The following is a 15,495-nucleotide window of genomic DNA, read 5'->3' as shown; positions in this document are numbered from 1 at the left end:
GGGTCATATGGCTGCTCTGTGTTTAACATTTTGAGGAACTGCCAAACTGTTTTTCAAAATGACCACACCATATTTTATTTCCACCAATGTGTGATGGTTCCAATTTCTCTAAATCCTTGCTAACACTTGTTATTATCTGTCTTTATTATAGCCATCCTAGTGGGAGTGAAAGATATCTTATTGTGGCTTAAATTTGCATTTTCCTGATGGTTCATGATGTTGAGTATCTCTGCACGTGTTTATCAGTCATGTGTATATCTTCTTTGCAGAAATCTCTATTCAAATCTCTTGTCCATTTTTAAATCAAGTTATTTGTCTTTGTATTATTGAGTTGTAAATGTTCTTTGTACATTCTGGACACAAGTCACTTGTCAGATATATGATTTACAAACATTTTCTCCCATTCTGTGACTTATCTTTTCACTTTCTTTAGGGTGTCTTTGGAAGCACAGAAATTTTAATTGATGAAGTTCCAATTTATCTATTGTATTATTCTTTAGCTTGTGCATTTGGTGCTCTATTCAAGAAGCCATTGCCTAACTCAAGATCATGAAAATTTACTCCCATGTTCTTATAGGAGTTTTATAGTTTTACCTCTTACATTCAGGTCTATAATCCATTTTATGTTAATTTCATTTTATGGATTGAGGTAGGGGTCCAGCTTCATTCTGGGTGGCTCAGTCGGTTCAGCATCCGACTCTTGATCTCATGAGATTGAGGGTCATGAGATTGTGCCCCCACATGGAGCTCTGTGCCGGTCATGGAACCTACTTAAAAAAATAAATGAATAAAAGAGTTGAGATGGATAAAAATGAGGACTGTAAAAACTACTTTAGAATTGATGATTAAGAAGTCAATACTGCCTTCAAGAATTCAGTTTTGGGGGTTGTCTGGCTGGCTCGGTAGGAAGAGCTGTGACTCTTGATCTCAGGGTTGTGAGTTTGAGCCCCATGTTGGGTGTAGAGATTACTTTAAAAAAATTCAATTTTGGTTCATCAAGAAGAGTGGAAGCTAATGTCATTATACTGGAGATTCGATCATGAGTATATAAAAATAGCAAGTGCAGAAGTAAAAGAGAGAGAAAATTGGAGAGTTAGTGATATGATAGAAGAAAAGAGAAGTTGTATTTTTCTCCCAAATGAAAAAGATTTTACATGTTTGTAAAGAAAGGAAGAAGCCATGGGGGAACATGAGATTGAGGGTAAGGGAATGGTGGAGAAGCAAAGAGGAGAAAGTTGTTTTCCCAGTGCCAGGGAAATTTTGCACAAGAGTTAAGAGGAGAATAGAATATACCCCCTGGGTAGGAGAGAGAATGCTACCATTAGATGAGCAGGGAGCCTCTTCCTTCTGGATCAGAGGGCAGGATGAAGAATTGCATGTGAATACAACTGGAGAAGAGGATGCCACCCCAGGGAGTTCCTGTGAGATGCCCTGGCTCTTCTCAGGAAAACTAGAATTTATTGTGGGAATTTCTAGGAATAATAAAAGATGAATAGAAGTACTGAAGAGCCCCTGCAGAGGCTCCTTCAAGTTGCATGAATCTGTAACAGGCCCACTGGTTATATTTTCATGACCTCTCCAGGAACACTCTCCATGAGAAGTTGGATTAAGGGGCTAATCTAGGTTTAGTCATTGTCTTGGCTCCAGCCAAGAGCATTAAGTGAAAAGCATGTTAGTGAAGTCAGCATTAGAGTGGATAAAAGCATCTTTGGCTAGTGATCTATTATAGCATTCTGAATCCTGACCCTGACTCTTCAACAAAAGGGAGGTGTCCTCCATAGTAATTCTGCAAAGAGAATCACCAGGAATCTAACCTTCCTTGTGTCCCACTCCCTGTGGTCAATCTTATTGTAATGAAATGAGTACAGATTTGTCAGATTGGCCACTGAAGTTGGAAATCATTTATCTGCATCAGTAATTCTGATTAAAGTTCAGCATGTGTGTGTAGTTGGGGGTTAAGTCAAACTCTCTTTAGGGGGAGGAAAAAGGAAAAAAATGTATTGTCCATTGGTCATGGGAAAAGGCAACCCTCTCATGGTGGGTGTTACCACTGGAAGACAGAGGTAATGGCTGCCCAGGAGACAATGAGGTTTTAAATGAAGCGAGTTAGAGAAATGTTTTCCTTTGCAAGAACTAACAAAAGGAAAGTACAGTCAAAAAAAGGAAAGTACAATCAAGTCTTATTTTAACTGGTCAGCGATAGACATATCTATGAAGCCGCTGTGCAAATGTAGGAAAGGGGGTCATCACGCTGCATTACATTGTGCTTTTTTTGGTCATATATATTGATATAGTATACTCACTAGTGACTGTAATATATTTGGATATATGTATATCCAAGTAATAGGTAGATAGATAGTTAGATAAATAGATATCCCAGAATGAATATATATTCAAATATATATTACTTTTTCCTTCTTCTCAAGCAAAATAGAAAAACCCAGAATGAATATAAACATATTCATATATAAATGTATTCATTCTGGGCTTTTCTGTTTTGCTTGGAAAAGAGGAAGAACCTAATTATTTTTATTTCATCCCAAACACCAAGAGTATTGTTGGCTCATCTCTGATACTCATCCAATTATTGCAGTTACCAGTCTGGATGCAGTGGTACCCAGGAAGATATTTTCCCTCATACACTCCCTTATCTCCAACAGAGGATTCACTGGAATAAATTAAACCAAGAATGTGAAGTATTGTGAGGTTTATCTGCTATTTATTGCTGTGTAACTAACAGTCCACTCAAACCTTAGTGTCTTGAAACATCTATAATTCATTATTTGCCATAATTTTGCTGTTGGCTGGCATAGCTGGGTGGCTGTTGTTCTCCATTTGGGCTCATCTGGAGTTGCTCAGGCAGCTGTAGCCATTTGGAGGCGTGAATGGGGCTGGGTGATTCAAGATGGCCTCACATACATGTCTAGTGGTTGGTGCTGGCTCTCAGCTCCCCATGGGGTTTCTAGAAGGGTAGCTGGACCTCTTTGCATGGTGGCTTGGGATTCCAGGAGTGTGAAGTGAAGCTGCAAAGCTTACGGCCTAGGCTCTGGCACCCACACAATGTCACTTATACCTCATGCTGCTGGTCAAAGACAAGCATAAAGCCAACCCAGGGTCACATGTGGGAGCAGACAGGGGCGCCTGGGTGGCTCGCTTGAGCACCCGACTCTTGTTTTGGCTCAGGTCATGCTCTTGGGGTGGTGGGATCGAGCCCCACCTCAGGCTCCATGCTCAGTGGGGGGTTCTGCTTGAGATTCTGTCTTCCTGTCCCTCTGCTCCTCCCCCCACTCGCTCTCTCACTCTCTAAATAAATAAAATCTTTTTTAAAAATGTGGGAGCATCCTGAGCTGCCACTTACTGATGAGACCAATGGTAAAGATTCTGTGGATGTCTCTAACTCCTCACAAAGGGATTAAACACAATTCCATCTGTAAAATGCGGACTGGTACCTCTGGCCCAAAGCAAATCATTTCAAAAGGTTAATTGCTGCTATTGTTTTTTTTTTTTTAAAGATTTTATTTATTTATTTGAGAGAGAGAGAGAATGAGAGACAGAGAGCATGAGAGGGAGGAGGGTCAGAGGGAGAAGCAGGCTCCCCGCTGAGCAGGGAGCCCGATGCGGGACTCGATCCCGGGTCTCCAGGATCATGACCTGAGCCGAAGGCAGTCGCTTAACCAACTGAGCCACCCAGGTGCCCCGCTGTTATTGTTTTATTAGCTTTTTCCTCCTGAATAAAAAGCACTTTTCCTGGGTAAGGAATAAGGGAGTTTTTCTTTAGATAAACTGGAAGTGGATCAAAATATGTAAGACAAAAAAAATATGTAAGACAAAAATACTAAACAACCCATATAGGATTCTTTGAATTAGTATTAAATGCCTGAGCATATATGTCATATACGAATTTGAGGTGTTTCAGAGAAAATATTTGGTTGGCATGTGAGTAATTTGATAGACCTAGGGTAAGAAGAAAACAAAAGAAAATTTAAAATGGTATAAAATTTTAAAAGTGTCCCACTTAAAAAGTTCTGGGGACATAAAAAGTATTACCCATCCCCAACCCTCCTGCCTTGTACTTTGCTGGATTGTTGACCTTTCACTCCATCTTCTCTTCTATTGCTTTCTCAGGAATTAGAGAATAAAATCCCCTCATAATGTTTCTCAGTAGTGACACCAATCCAGATGAAGACGGGGAGGCGGCAGAGTCTCTCAGATGTTCGGTACGTGCTTACAATTCTGTAATACTCCACAGGGGAAACTTGACATTTCAAAAATGGTGAAAATTTGAGCTACCGAATACCTGGTGGCATACTTGGGGGGCCCCAGGAAGACTTATGCTCTTTTGTCACAGTGAAATGAAGCACTTCCTCGGGCAGGAAAGTGCGAGAGCTAAACTGTTTTCACGATAATGGCAGTTGTTAAAAAGCCATTCACCCACCTCAGCCCACTTTGTATTTGTTGCTCTTGCACAGAACGGCCTAGGATTGACGGGAAACTGCACTGGGGCCAATGACCTAAATTTGGGCTCTCACTTTGGCCTTTCTGGCCTTCCAACTAGTTCCTTAGGAATAATGGAGTTAGTAAGCAAGATGCTCTAGAAAGTGAGATTTTATTCCTTCAGTATAGGATTTTAGATAAGGAAGGTACTCTGAGGAAATCTTTGTTGTCTTCTCTGCCAGCAACTATTGCCAAACACTCCGCAAATGTATCTACTTGCTTTGGTAAAATATTCCAGCGAATGAGGACTATTAGAGCTTCCTTTGCACTGCATTCCCGAACACTCTGAACCCTTTGCACACCAGGATGAAGCTTTGATATCTGCATTATCTGGCTCTCTTTCTTCCTTAAAAAAAACGTAGCCTTACTCAAAACAAAGGTTGCAACCCTCCACAGCTCTCTCTCTCTCCATGGCAACTCATCATACTTTACATTAGAAAGATCTTACAGACTTTAGGGTCCAAGTCTGACGGGCCCATTTCATGGTTTAAGTGGTGCATCTAAATAATACCCCTTTCTGGGAATGACTGTGAGATTTGACACTGCCACCCTTAACCGGGTTAGTTAGGCAAAAATATCTTCCAAAGACAGATGCTTCTGTTTTCATGGTTACTTGGTATCCTTTTTGTTCTAGGGTTTTGGGGTCTACCAATTACATTGTCAGCCAATCTCATGACTTCCCACCTCTTCCCCTCCACAGCTGCCAGAATTGTATGCTTTTGTTGAGGATTTTAATAAGGACAGCAAGAAATCAAATCTCCTAAAAACTCACAGTATTTCACCTAGTGAAGCTCAGAAAATGCTTAGTCAAAATGTGAATGCCATGTCACTCACCAGTGGAACTGATGATGTGAAGGGAGAACACCTCCAGCCTGTTTTCGTGTGCAAGGTGGTGAGAAAAGAAGAGGAGAAACCAGACTCTATGACCGAACTGCTGTACCGAAGCTTGTTGACCAGCTCACTCTCTCCAGTGGAGAGACTCACCAGATCCCAGCAGAGGCTCTTTCAATGTGGGATTCCTCCTCCTGCACACACTTTTCCCTATGAGATTCTCATCGATCACTCCAAATCTTTGTCACCAGTCCCCGTCCCCATAGACGAGAAGACTCAGAGTGCCAACATATTACACATGCTCGGCATTTCCAGGATCAGGCCAGAAAATTTTATCTTTGAAGACAAAATTGCTAAGTACTTCTTAGTTGATCCAGGTAATCTAAACAGTTGAGGCTCTGTGGGGGGAAATTCGTGGAAATCTTACTGCAAGGTTTATTTAGGTTATGAGAGCCAAAATAGTCAAATGGTGACCCATGGGAATCTTGCAGTCCTGGGACTCATGGCTGAAGTGCTTGCTGCCTACAGTGCCAATGTGAGGTAGAGAACAGAGACCCGAACATTCCAGGGTCCAGTCTCAGGTCTAGTCTCGCAAAGGAGTATTATGGATGTGGTACTTAAAGTCACCTTTATAAAATTAGCTAGTTAAACTTGGACCCTAAGTCACCCATAACTATTATGAACTTAGCTAAATATTTACTGAATAATGGCTTATTTTTCTTAAGTATCTTTGCTTTAGTGCAATTGAGAGGGGTATTTTTAGATATTTTTTCAGGAACCTTTACTCTTTCTTTACGATACATCTCTACAAACAACAAGAGGAAACTCCTCCCTTCATTTCTCACACTTTAATAGGAAGATGTTCCTTAAAAAACAGAGACTATTCAGAGAAAGTTAAAAATATATAAAATATATGATGGTGAGTTTCAATGAGAAGGGGGTGCCTTCTAAGGTCTTCATTTTCCTTCATTTGAGGGAGGTAATAATTTGTCATTCTATGTAGCTGTAAAAAAATAGATTAAGTCAATGACATAAAATATTTGAAACTTCCTGAAGTAGGTTCTTGACTCAAGATAAAACCATTTGCACAGCAAATATTTTGACAGCACCATTTTTATACTAAAAGTAGTGGGAGAGGTAGAGGAACAAATTCAAAGGCATAGATTGATTACTGTGCTCACATTTGGTCCAAGATGCTGGAACAGTCTTTGCTGTAACTCCCCACACTAATGTCTTGACAGAATCTAATGCAGGTTTTAAATCCCTTTGATAGAGTTATACTTTGTGTGTTCTGGGACCCAGGCAAAAGTAGAAATCATGGCAATTATAAGAATGACCTAGATAATCCACAGAAGTGCATAAGGTAAAGTCTGGGACCAGAGAGGAAAACGCATGGAAAGTATTAGGAATCAATTAGTACTGCCAAAGAGCCTATTGAAAAAGTACTGAGGGCTTTGGATGTTTGATAGGATGTTTATGGTTTTGCCATCCACAGGAGCCAAATTGTCCTTTCTTCCCAACGCATGGCTTGCCTCCTGGCTACCTAACTTCTAGAGATCTCCCTTGTGGCCTTCCAGACTCTGTCAGAGTTTCTTCTCTGTCTTCATGACTTCATTTCCTCAGATCCTATAGGTAGAATTTCAAGTACATATCCTGTCTATTCAAGGAATATGCGTGAAGCCAGGTAGGCATCCATATGAAGAATATCCAGTAATTTCTTAGGTTTAATTGGCATTGCAGCAATTCATCTTTTATTCTCTTATATTGACCAGTATTACTATCATTTTATCAGCCAGCCAGTCCCTAAAGTATTCTCAGCCCAGAAGAACTTTAGGACTCTTGGTGTATCAAAGAATATTATAGAACATATGCTTATTAGCACCAAACACTGGGGAAAGAAAAGAGAATGGGTGTTGCCATTTTGTTCTTCTATCATACCAGCTCCCCTTGCTCAGGCTAAATTCTGTAGGACCATGTAGGTTAGGAATGTGTTTGACGAAAAATGACAGAGAAACCAAATAAAGATTATTTTTCTTATATACTTAGAAGTCTGGAAGTAGGCAGACAAGTTTTGGAGCAATGCTTTTTGATATTGTCAAGGACCCAGGCTCCACCAACTTTTTGTGTATGGCTTTTGTCTTCATGGCCAAAGGATATCTCCTTCACCTCCAGGTACTATGGCCACATTCCAGGCAGGAAAAGGGGCTAAGACGAAGGGCCACATTGGCTACTTTGTCCTCTTTTAATAGGGAAGCAAAACTTTCTCAGAACACTCCTCCTCCAGTGACTTCTCCCTACATCTCATTGGTCAGAATTGTGTCCAATAGCCACCCTTTACTGCATTGAAATCTTAGCTTTTTACCCTCTGTAGTAGAGGAAGGCAAAAGAGGATTGCAATGGATTTGCAGTGAGCCAACCTATAGTATCTACCATAGATCACAATCCAAAGCTCTGTAGTAATCAAAATCATCAACTCTGTGGCCTTCTCTTGTCAAATATCCCTTTCCTTCCTTCTATAACCAGATCTTCCAATGCCAAGCCTGCCAAGATCTTGTCAAACTCCCTGACACTTGGTAATTGCCCTTAAGGAGACACTGTTGCCTACCAATGTTCAACACCAGTAGCTTGCTCCAGTATCTGTTCCACTAGGGAAGGTATGAACTCAAGGAACAGTCCCTGGTCCCAGTCTCCTATTTCAGACATGTACAGAATATATACCAAAACTCAGGCTCTTCCAGGACAGGGATGGAGGCCTGATTGGCACAGGGGCCATATCTGGACCATAGCTGATCTGCTCAAATATCACCATACAGGGAGAATGATAAGAGAGAATCAAACCAGCCTTCCTGCTTGTTTGCTGTACCCATTGTTCTCCTTGTACTCCTCACACTCATCTCCTTGACTCTGGCCTCTGGTTTTATACTCAAGTCTCTGCCTCAGGCCTTGCTCTTTGTTTTGTTCTTTTTTGGGGGGTGGTGGTGGTTTACATTTTAGGTAGTCATTAAGGAAACTGAAAGGAAGGGAAAGGAAAATGCTGAGTAGGAGAATATGCAGTGTATCTTGGCCTGACTTTCCATGGTTCATTGGCTTCTTGAAGGGATTGTAATTACTAGCGACACCTGAAGTTGGTAGGTCCTGAAAGAGTAGCTAGCCACTGCCTTTTATACCCAGGGCTTACACCAGCATCTTGGAAGAAATGACACTAGCAATCTATATACTTCTGACTAATCTTTGTCCTTGTTTTAAGCCCTCATTACAATCCTTTTCTCCTCCGTCTTGATCTTGGTGCTCTGTAGATCTCTCCATTTGTCCATTATTAGTATCCAGGCACTGAATTGGGAGCTCCTCCACCTGCTATGGCCCTGCAGTGTCCACTCCAGCCCAGTTAACCAGGCCCACCCAGTTTCCCATTTGGAGGAGGACTTTAGATCAGATGAACACCATAGGTGCCCACTTCATTTATAAAGCTCTAGAAACAGCTTTCTACCAGAAGGGAGAAGGAAACTCAAGTTCATCAAAGGTTCATTCTGTCCATGAAGCATCTCTGAATAACTGAAGGTTAAATAACAGCTTCATGTAATTCTTTGAAAATACGATTCTTTGCAGAAAAACAATTCATGGATCTAAGGGATCTGGAATGGAGATACTACAAGGGGCTTGCGTCGTGGAAGCACAGTACTTTAGATTCATTCATAGACATAAATTACGTCAGTGAGAAGAGATTTGTGGCGAACCAGCAGATGCCTGGTGTCATTTACCCCCCTGTAGTTCGTAGGTCTTTAGTCATTTACCCTCAAATTGATTATCTAAAAAAAAATGCAGCTTCTTCTTAAATAAAATATGTAGTGTATTAAATGTTTTGGATGTGGATTTTGTTTTTGAGAACATTGAACTTATATGTGAAAAGTAAAGAAGCAGATGGAACATAGGAACAGAGTCTATATGATATTCATGTAAAGTTCAAAATTGAACCATTAATATAGAGAACAAGATTCAGATTGATCTGCTTATATAAGACCAGGTTTGGACCAGTGAAGCCCATCTGGACCAGGGCTGAGGTAAATCTAGATCATGTGAAAAGTAAGGGCACCTATGAAGAACAACTACCAAGCAAGACTAGCTCTTTAAAATGTTCTACGCACATGAAGAAGTGTATTATCATTTTTAAAAAGTTGGTAAATTCAACAAATCAAAGAATTTCAACAAATCAAAGAATCTGAGGATGTAGAGATCAATCTGAGAACTTAAAAATAATACGTTAACTGCTTAAAGACATGAGGAAGGAAGTAGTATTTACAAAACAAGAACAGGAAGATTTGGGGAAAAAAACCAAATTGGAAATCTTGAAAGTGAAACATATAATTATTGAAAGTAAAACAATAATCATAATAACCCTCAATAAATTATTGCAATGGTATACTGGATGTATCTTAAGAGAGAGGATTAACGACTTGAAAGAGCACTGAGAGAGAAGTTTCTAGATCATGGTGCAATAAGACCAAAGGAGCAAATTCTGAAAGAAGGATCGTGGAGGGTAGAATGAGAAGTTTAGAAGTCTAGCCAGTGGAAGATGCAGAAGAAAACAGGGTGAACGGCAATGTTTGAAAATGAAATGACTGATAATTTTCGAGAAATGATATGAATGAAAACTTGAATGGAAAACCTCACTGAATGATTGGCAAGAAAATAAAAATAACTCTCTACCCAGAAACACCATAGCATAACTGCACCACAGTAAGCAAGAAAGGAAAATACAGAGAGAATGATGAATTGCACACACACAAGTGACAGATCAACAGCGGAGCTTCCGTTAACAGCACACTTCAGAGGGCGATGGTGTCACATACTCAAAATGCTGAAGGAAAACACCTGGCAGCCTGAAATTCACCAGCTAGCCAGATGTTCTTCAAAGAGCAGGGTTAAAATAAATTCATTTTAGAAAAATGTAAAAGCTGAAACTGTTTACCACCCACAATCTCTTACTGAAAAAACCACTAGCAAAGTATGTATTCTAGTAGAACTGGGAGGAGTGCAAGAAATAATGGTGAACAAATAAATGATCAATAATATATGTGTATGGTTGTGTAGATACTAAAATATAATTCTGGAATCAAGTTCCTGATATTTTATTTAGAAAATATGCTTCCATTTGGGGCGCCTGACTGGCTTATTCGGAGGAGCAAGCAACCCTTGATTTGGGGGTTGTAAGTTCGAGCCCCACGGTGGATGTAGAGATATTTAAAAATAAAATCTTTTAAAAATATTTTTAAAAGAGGGGCGCCTGGGTGGCTTAGTCGGTTGAGCATCTGCCCTCGGCTCTGGTCACGATCCCAGAGTCCTGGGATCGAGACCCATATCGGGCTCCCTGCTCAGGGGGTCTGCTTCTCCCTCTCCTCCTGTTTATGCTCTCTGTTGCTATCTTTATCTCTCTCTCTCTCTCTCCCAAATAAATAAATAAAAGCTTAAAATAAAATAAGATAAAAACATTTTTAAAGAGAAAATTTGCCTCAATTTAAGTTTTTATTCTGCAGTTTCCTATTTTGGCACTATTTTTTAAAATCAGATTTTGCCTTCAGCATACTGAATATCTTCAGCAGGAGATACTGTCTAGAAATGGGCATGAAGGGGTTTTCTAGGGTGCTCGTAATATTCTGTTTTTTCATCCGTGTGCCCAAGTGTGTTGAGCATGCAAAAATTCCCCCAGCTATGTACTCACAACTATAAACTTTTCTTCATGCATGTTATAGTTTTTTAAAAAAAGTTTTCTTCATGCATGTTTTAGTTTTTTAAAAAAAGTTTTAAAAGTTGTCTGACCTTCATACAATGAATTGGGGGGGCTCATCTTATGTGTGAAGCCATCGCTATTTAAATATTGGAAATATTTATTCTTTAAAATCTAGCTAGCGCTCAGCTATAAAACCACCTAGTCCTGACATCTTTCTTCCCATTTTTACTATGAAAATATTTAAAGTCATAAAAATAAATAAAATTGTGTAATAAACATACACATACTCATCACCTAGATTCAACATTTATTAAGATTTTCCCAATGCGGGGCGCCTGGGTGACTCAGTTGGTTAAGCATCTGTCTTCAACCCAGGTCATGATCCCAGGGTCCTGGGATGGAGTCCCACATCTCCCACATCAGGCTCCCTGCTCAGCAGGGAGCCTGTTTCTCCCTCTCCCTCTGCCCCTACCCCCTGCTCATGCTCGCTCTGTCTCACACACTTTCTCTCTCTCTCTCAAATAAATAAAATCTTAAAAAAAAAAGAGAGAGAGATTTTCCCAATGCTTAGTTCACCTGTTCCAATCTGTTATTGGGTCTGCGGTGTCTGCTGCAGTATTTTAAAGATTTTATTTTATTTTTTAAGATTTATTTACTTATTTATTTGACAGAGAGATAGAAAGAGCCAGAGAGCACAAGAGGGAGGAATTGCAGAGGGAGAGGAAGAAACAGACTCCCTGCTGAGCAGGGAGCCCAATGTGGGGCTCAATCCCAGGCCCCTGGGATCATGACCCAAGCCAAAGGCAGACGCTTAACCGACTGAGCCATCCAGGTGCCCCTTTAATAAGCTTTTTAAAAAATTATAATATCACACAGAAAATCACAAGTTTAATGAATTATAGCACACTGAACATACCCATGGAAACAGCCCAGGTCATGAAATAGAACATGGCCTACAAGCCCCTCTCCTAATCATGACTCCATCACCCCCGCCCCCCAGAGGTGACCAGTGTGTACCTTAGATTCACTTTTGTCTATTTTTGCACTGTTTTATACAAATGTAAACACACATTTGAACATGTATTCAACAGATTCTCTGGTATCTGGCTTCTTTGAGCATAATGTTTGTAAGATGCATCTATGATCTGTATGTAGTTAGCAGTCATTTTCATTGCTGTTCAGTATTCAATTGTATGAATATAGCCTGATTTATTTATCCAGTCTGCTATTGATGAATATTTGGGTCATTTGCAGTTTTGGGTTATTACAAAAAAGGCTTTGCAATACCACTGGCCGTTAAGCAAGATTTGGTTGCTAGAGAAGACTCACAGGACCCGAAGTCTGAATGCTTACAAGTCTCCAGTTTATTGCAGGAAAAGGATTTATTATGGCAAAGTAGTAAAGTAAGGATATGCGTCACAGATGACAGCAAGGGGTACAGAGGGACCAGACGGAGGCTCGAATTGTCCTCCCTCTGTAAGGACCATACTGGACACACTCCTTTTCTCCATTCAGGAATCAATGCGTGCATGGAACGCTTTAGAATCAGGGAGCATGAACTGGAGTCTCAACTACTTTTTACATTTTATTGGTCAAGTAGGCGTATTCCTGCTCCATAACCAGCAACTGCTAGTCTCATGGAACCAGGTGAGAATCGTCAATATCACTCTTATCAATAAACCATGTTGATAAGGTGGTACAAACCACCCCCAAAATTCTTAGACCTATGGTTACAAAGCCACAATATAAATCAGTAGTTTTCATGCCACAGTAGGTTGTGATGCGGGACATTTAGCAAAAGAGCTCAGGCTAATTCTAGGCCTGCTGGAATTAACCCGCACAGCACTCTTGTTATGAAGTTATTTTGATACACGTGTGTGCACGTGTCAATTCTCTTGGGTGGAATTGCTAGATTTCAGAGTCTGAAGATATTCAACTTTAGCAGATAATGCAAAACATTTTTCCAGAGTTGGTGGTACCAATTTACAGTTCTACCAGCAGAGTATATGAAGTCTCACTGCTTTCTAAGACTGTATTGTTGTCCCTTTAAGTTTTAGTCATTCTGGTAGGTGTAGTGATATCTCATTGTATTTTTATTAGAATATTCCTGCTTACTTGCGAGGTGAGCCCCTTTTCATGTGCTTACAGGTCAGCTTTTTGTTATTGTGTTGCCCTTTTTTCTAACTGCTTTGTCAGAAATCTTCATTCTGATATGAGTTCTTTTGTACATGTATTTCAGATACCTTCTCCAATTCCCTACATTGCCTTTTAATTTTCTTAGTAGTGTCTTTTGACAAACAAATTCCTAATTCTAATGGAGTCTAGTTTATCAGTCTCTTCCTCTGTGGCTAAAGCTTTGAGGATTCTGTTTAAGAATTCTTTACTTCTCCCAAGATTGTGAAGCTCTCTACTTATGTTGTCAAAGCTTTATTGTTTTATATTTCATATTTAGATCTACAATCCACCTGGATTGATTTTCGTACATGATAAGGAAAGAGAGCAAGATTCATTATTTCCCCATTTGGGTATCCAAAAAAATTGTGGGATGCAACTCAAAGATGTGCTTACAGGGAAAATTATAGACCTAAATGCATATGTTAGAAAAGAAGAAAAGCAAAAATCAATTATTTAACGTTCATCTTAAGAATTTAGAAAAAGAGGGGCGCCTGGGTGGCTCAGTCGGTTAAGCGGCTGCTTTTGGCTCAGGTCATGATCCTAGGGTCCTGGGATGGAGCCCCATGTCGGGCTCCCTGCTCAGCGAGAACCGGCTTCTCCCTCTCCCTCTGCCTACCTCTCTGCCTACTTGTGCTCTCTCTCTCTGTCAAATAAATAAATAAAATCTTTAAAAAAAAATTTTAGAAAAAATAGTTTCCAATTTCCAATGTGATATCATCTTTGAATTCTTTAAGATTATTTAAAAGTGTATTGTGTTTAAATAACTAGAAGTATATTTCTTAGTTGCTAAATATATGGATATGTTCTGTTATTCTTTTGTTATTGATTTCTAGCTTAATTCCACTGTGGTCAGAGAACATACTTTGTGTGACTTCTGTGCTATGAAATGTGCTTTAAGGGCCAGCATATAGTTAATTTTGGTAAATGTTTTGTGTGTACTTGAAAAGAATTTATATCCCTCTATAATTGGACATAGATTTTTATTTATATCAATTATGTCAAATTTGTTAGTCATGTCATTCAAATGTTCAGTAGATCTACTGATTTTTGTTTGTCAGTTACTGAGAGAAAGTGTGTATTAACATCTGCCACTGTGATTCAAGGGGGCTTTGCTTTTATTTTCAGTTCTATTAATTTTTTGCTTCATCTATAAGGCTGTTATTCAAGGCATGCAATTTAGAAATATTGTAACTTCTGGATGAACAAAACTTTTCAGATTAAGAGGAAGCATCCTCTTTCCCTCTAATGATGCTTCTTCTCTCTCTTTTTTTTTTTAAAGATTTTATTTATTTATTTGAGAGAGAGGGAGCACAAGTGGGGGGAGGAGCAGAGGGAGAGGGAGAAGCAGACTCCCTGCTGAGCACGGAGCCTGACGAGAGGCCAGATCCCAGGACTCTCGGATCATGACCTGAACTAAAGGCGGATGCTTAACTGACTGAGCCACCCAAGTACCCTGATATACCAACTTTCTATTAATGTCTAGATGATATATCTTTTCCCATCCTTTTCTAGTTAACCTTTTTGTATTCTCATACCTATGTCTCTTATAAGCAGCATACCATTGGAATTTTTTTATCCAGACTGACAATATTTGATTTTCATTGAAGTACTTATTCCATTCCCATGTAATTTAATCATTTAGTTAATCAATATCTAACATCTTACTCTTTGCTCTCTGTTTTTCCTACCTGGACTGTATTACTCTTTCTTGACTTTCTTGTCTACTTTTGGGTTGACTGAATACTTTTATTCCTCACCCCTCCTCTATTTGCTTGTTAATTATACGTGATCCTCCTATACTTGTAGTGGATACCCTAGATATCACAGCAAACATCCTCAATTTCTTAAAAACCAATGTGTGTTTGTTGTTTCACCACGTTTCAATCATACTGTTACCTTAGGACCCTCTGATTCCACTTCTCCCCATTTCAATGTATGTACAATTGTTTTCATGTATTTTCATTCTGTATAGAGAGATCCACCCCCTAACATTTTTATTACTCAGAGGAGTACAAATGGAGGCCCATACACAGTATATCTAAATAGTTTAAAGTATAAATCAAGCTAGCGAATTATTGACTACAATATATGCTATTTTCTACATTTACCAATAATCCTTCATGACAATTGGGAAGGCCAAATTCAAATTTATAATTCTAAATTCACACTTAGAGCTCTTCCATGCTGGAATATTATGGCCTGGGAGAGCTAGCCACTGGTTCTTGCTCCAGTCTTCCTTACGCTCATCCCACCCAATTTTTTTAGACAGA

General features: G+C 39.5%; 1 protein-coding gene across 2 annotated transcripts in view; it reads left to right on the top strand.

Annotated features, from left to right (window-relative positions):
* The window catches only part of C14H9orf153 (chromosome 14 C9orf153 homolog), a 51,217-nt gene that overhangs the window by 34,355 nt on the left and 1,367 nt on the right, over positions 1–15,495 (top strand). The window contains exons 2-4 of one of the 2 annotated variants that reach the window (XM_081802913.1): positions 4,126–4,217; positions 5,195–5,702; positions 8,932–12,266. In XM_081802913.1, coding sequence (XP_081659039.1) covers positions 4,152–4,217; positions 5,195–5,702; positions 8,932–9,158 — 801 coding nt within the window. In that variant the 5' untranslated portion in view covers positions 4,126–4,151 and the 3' untranslated portion in view covers positions 9,159–12,266. Of the gene's footprint in view, positions 1–4,125; positions 4,218–5,194; positions 5,703–8,931; positions 12,267–15,495 lie in introns of those variants that run through there. The other variant, XM_031037984.2, reaches the window with a different exon arrangement.

Source organism: Leptonychotes weddellii, chromosome 14 (genome assembly GCF_054177405.1).
Source record: "Leptonychotes weddellii isolate Sample4059 chromosome 14, ASM5417740v2, whole genome shotgun sequence".
Lineage (NCBI taxonomy): Eukaryota > Metazoa > Chordata > Mammalia > Carnivora > Phocidae > Leptonychotes > Leptonychotes weddellii.
Note: the sequence above shows the minus strand (reverse complement) of the source record. Positions and strands in the feature narration are given on the sequence as shown.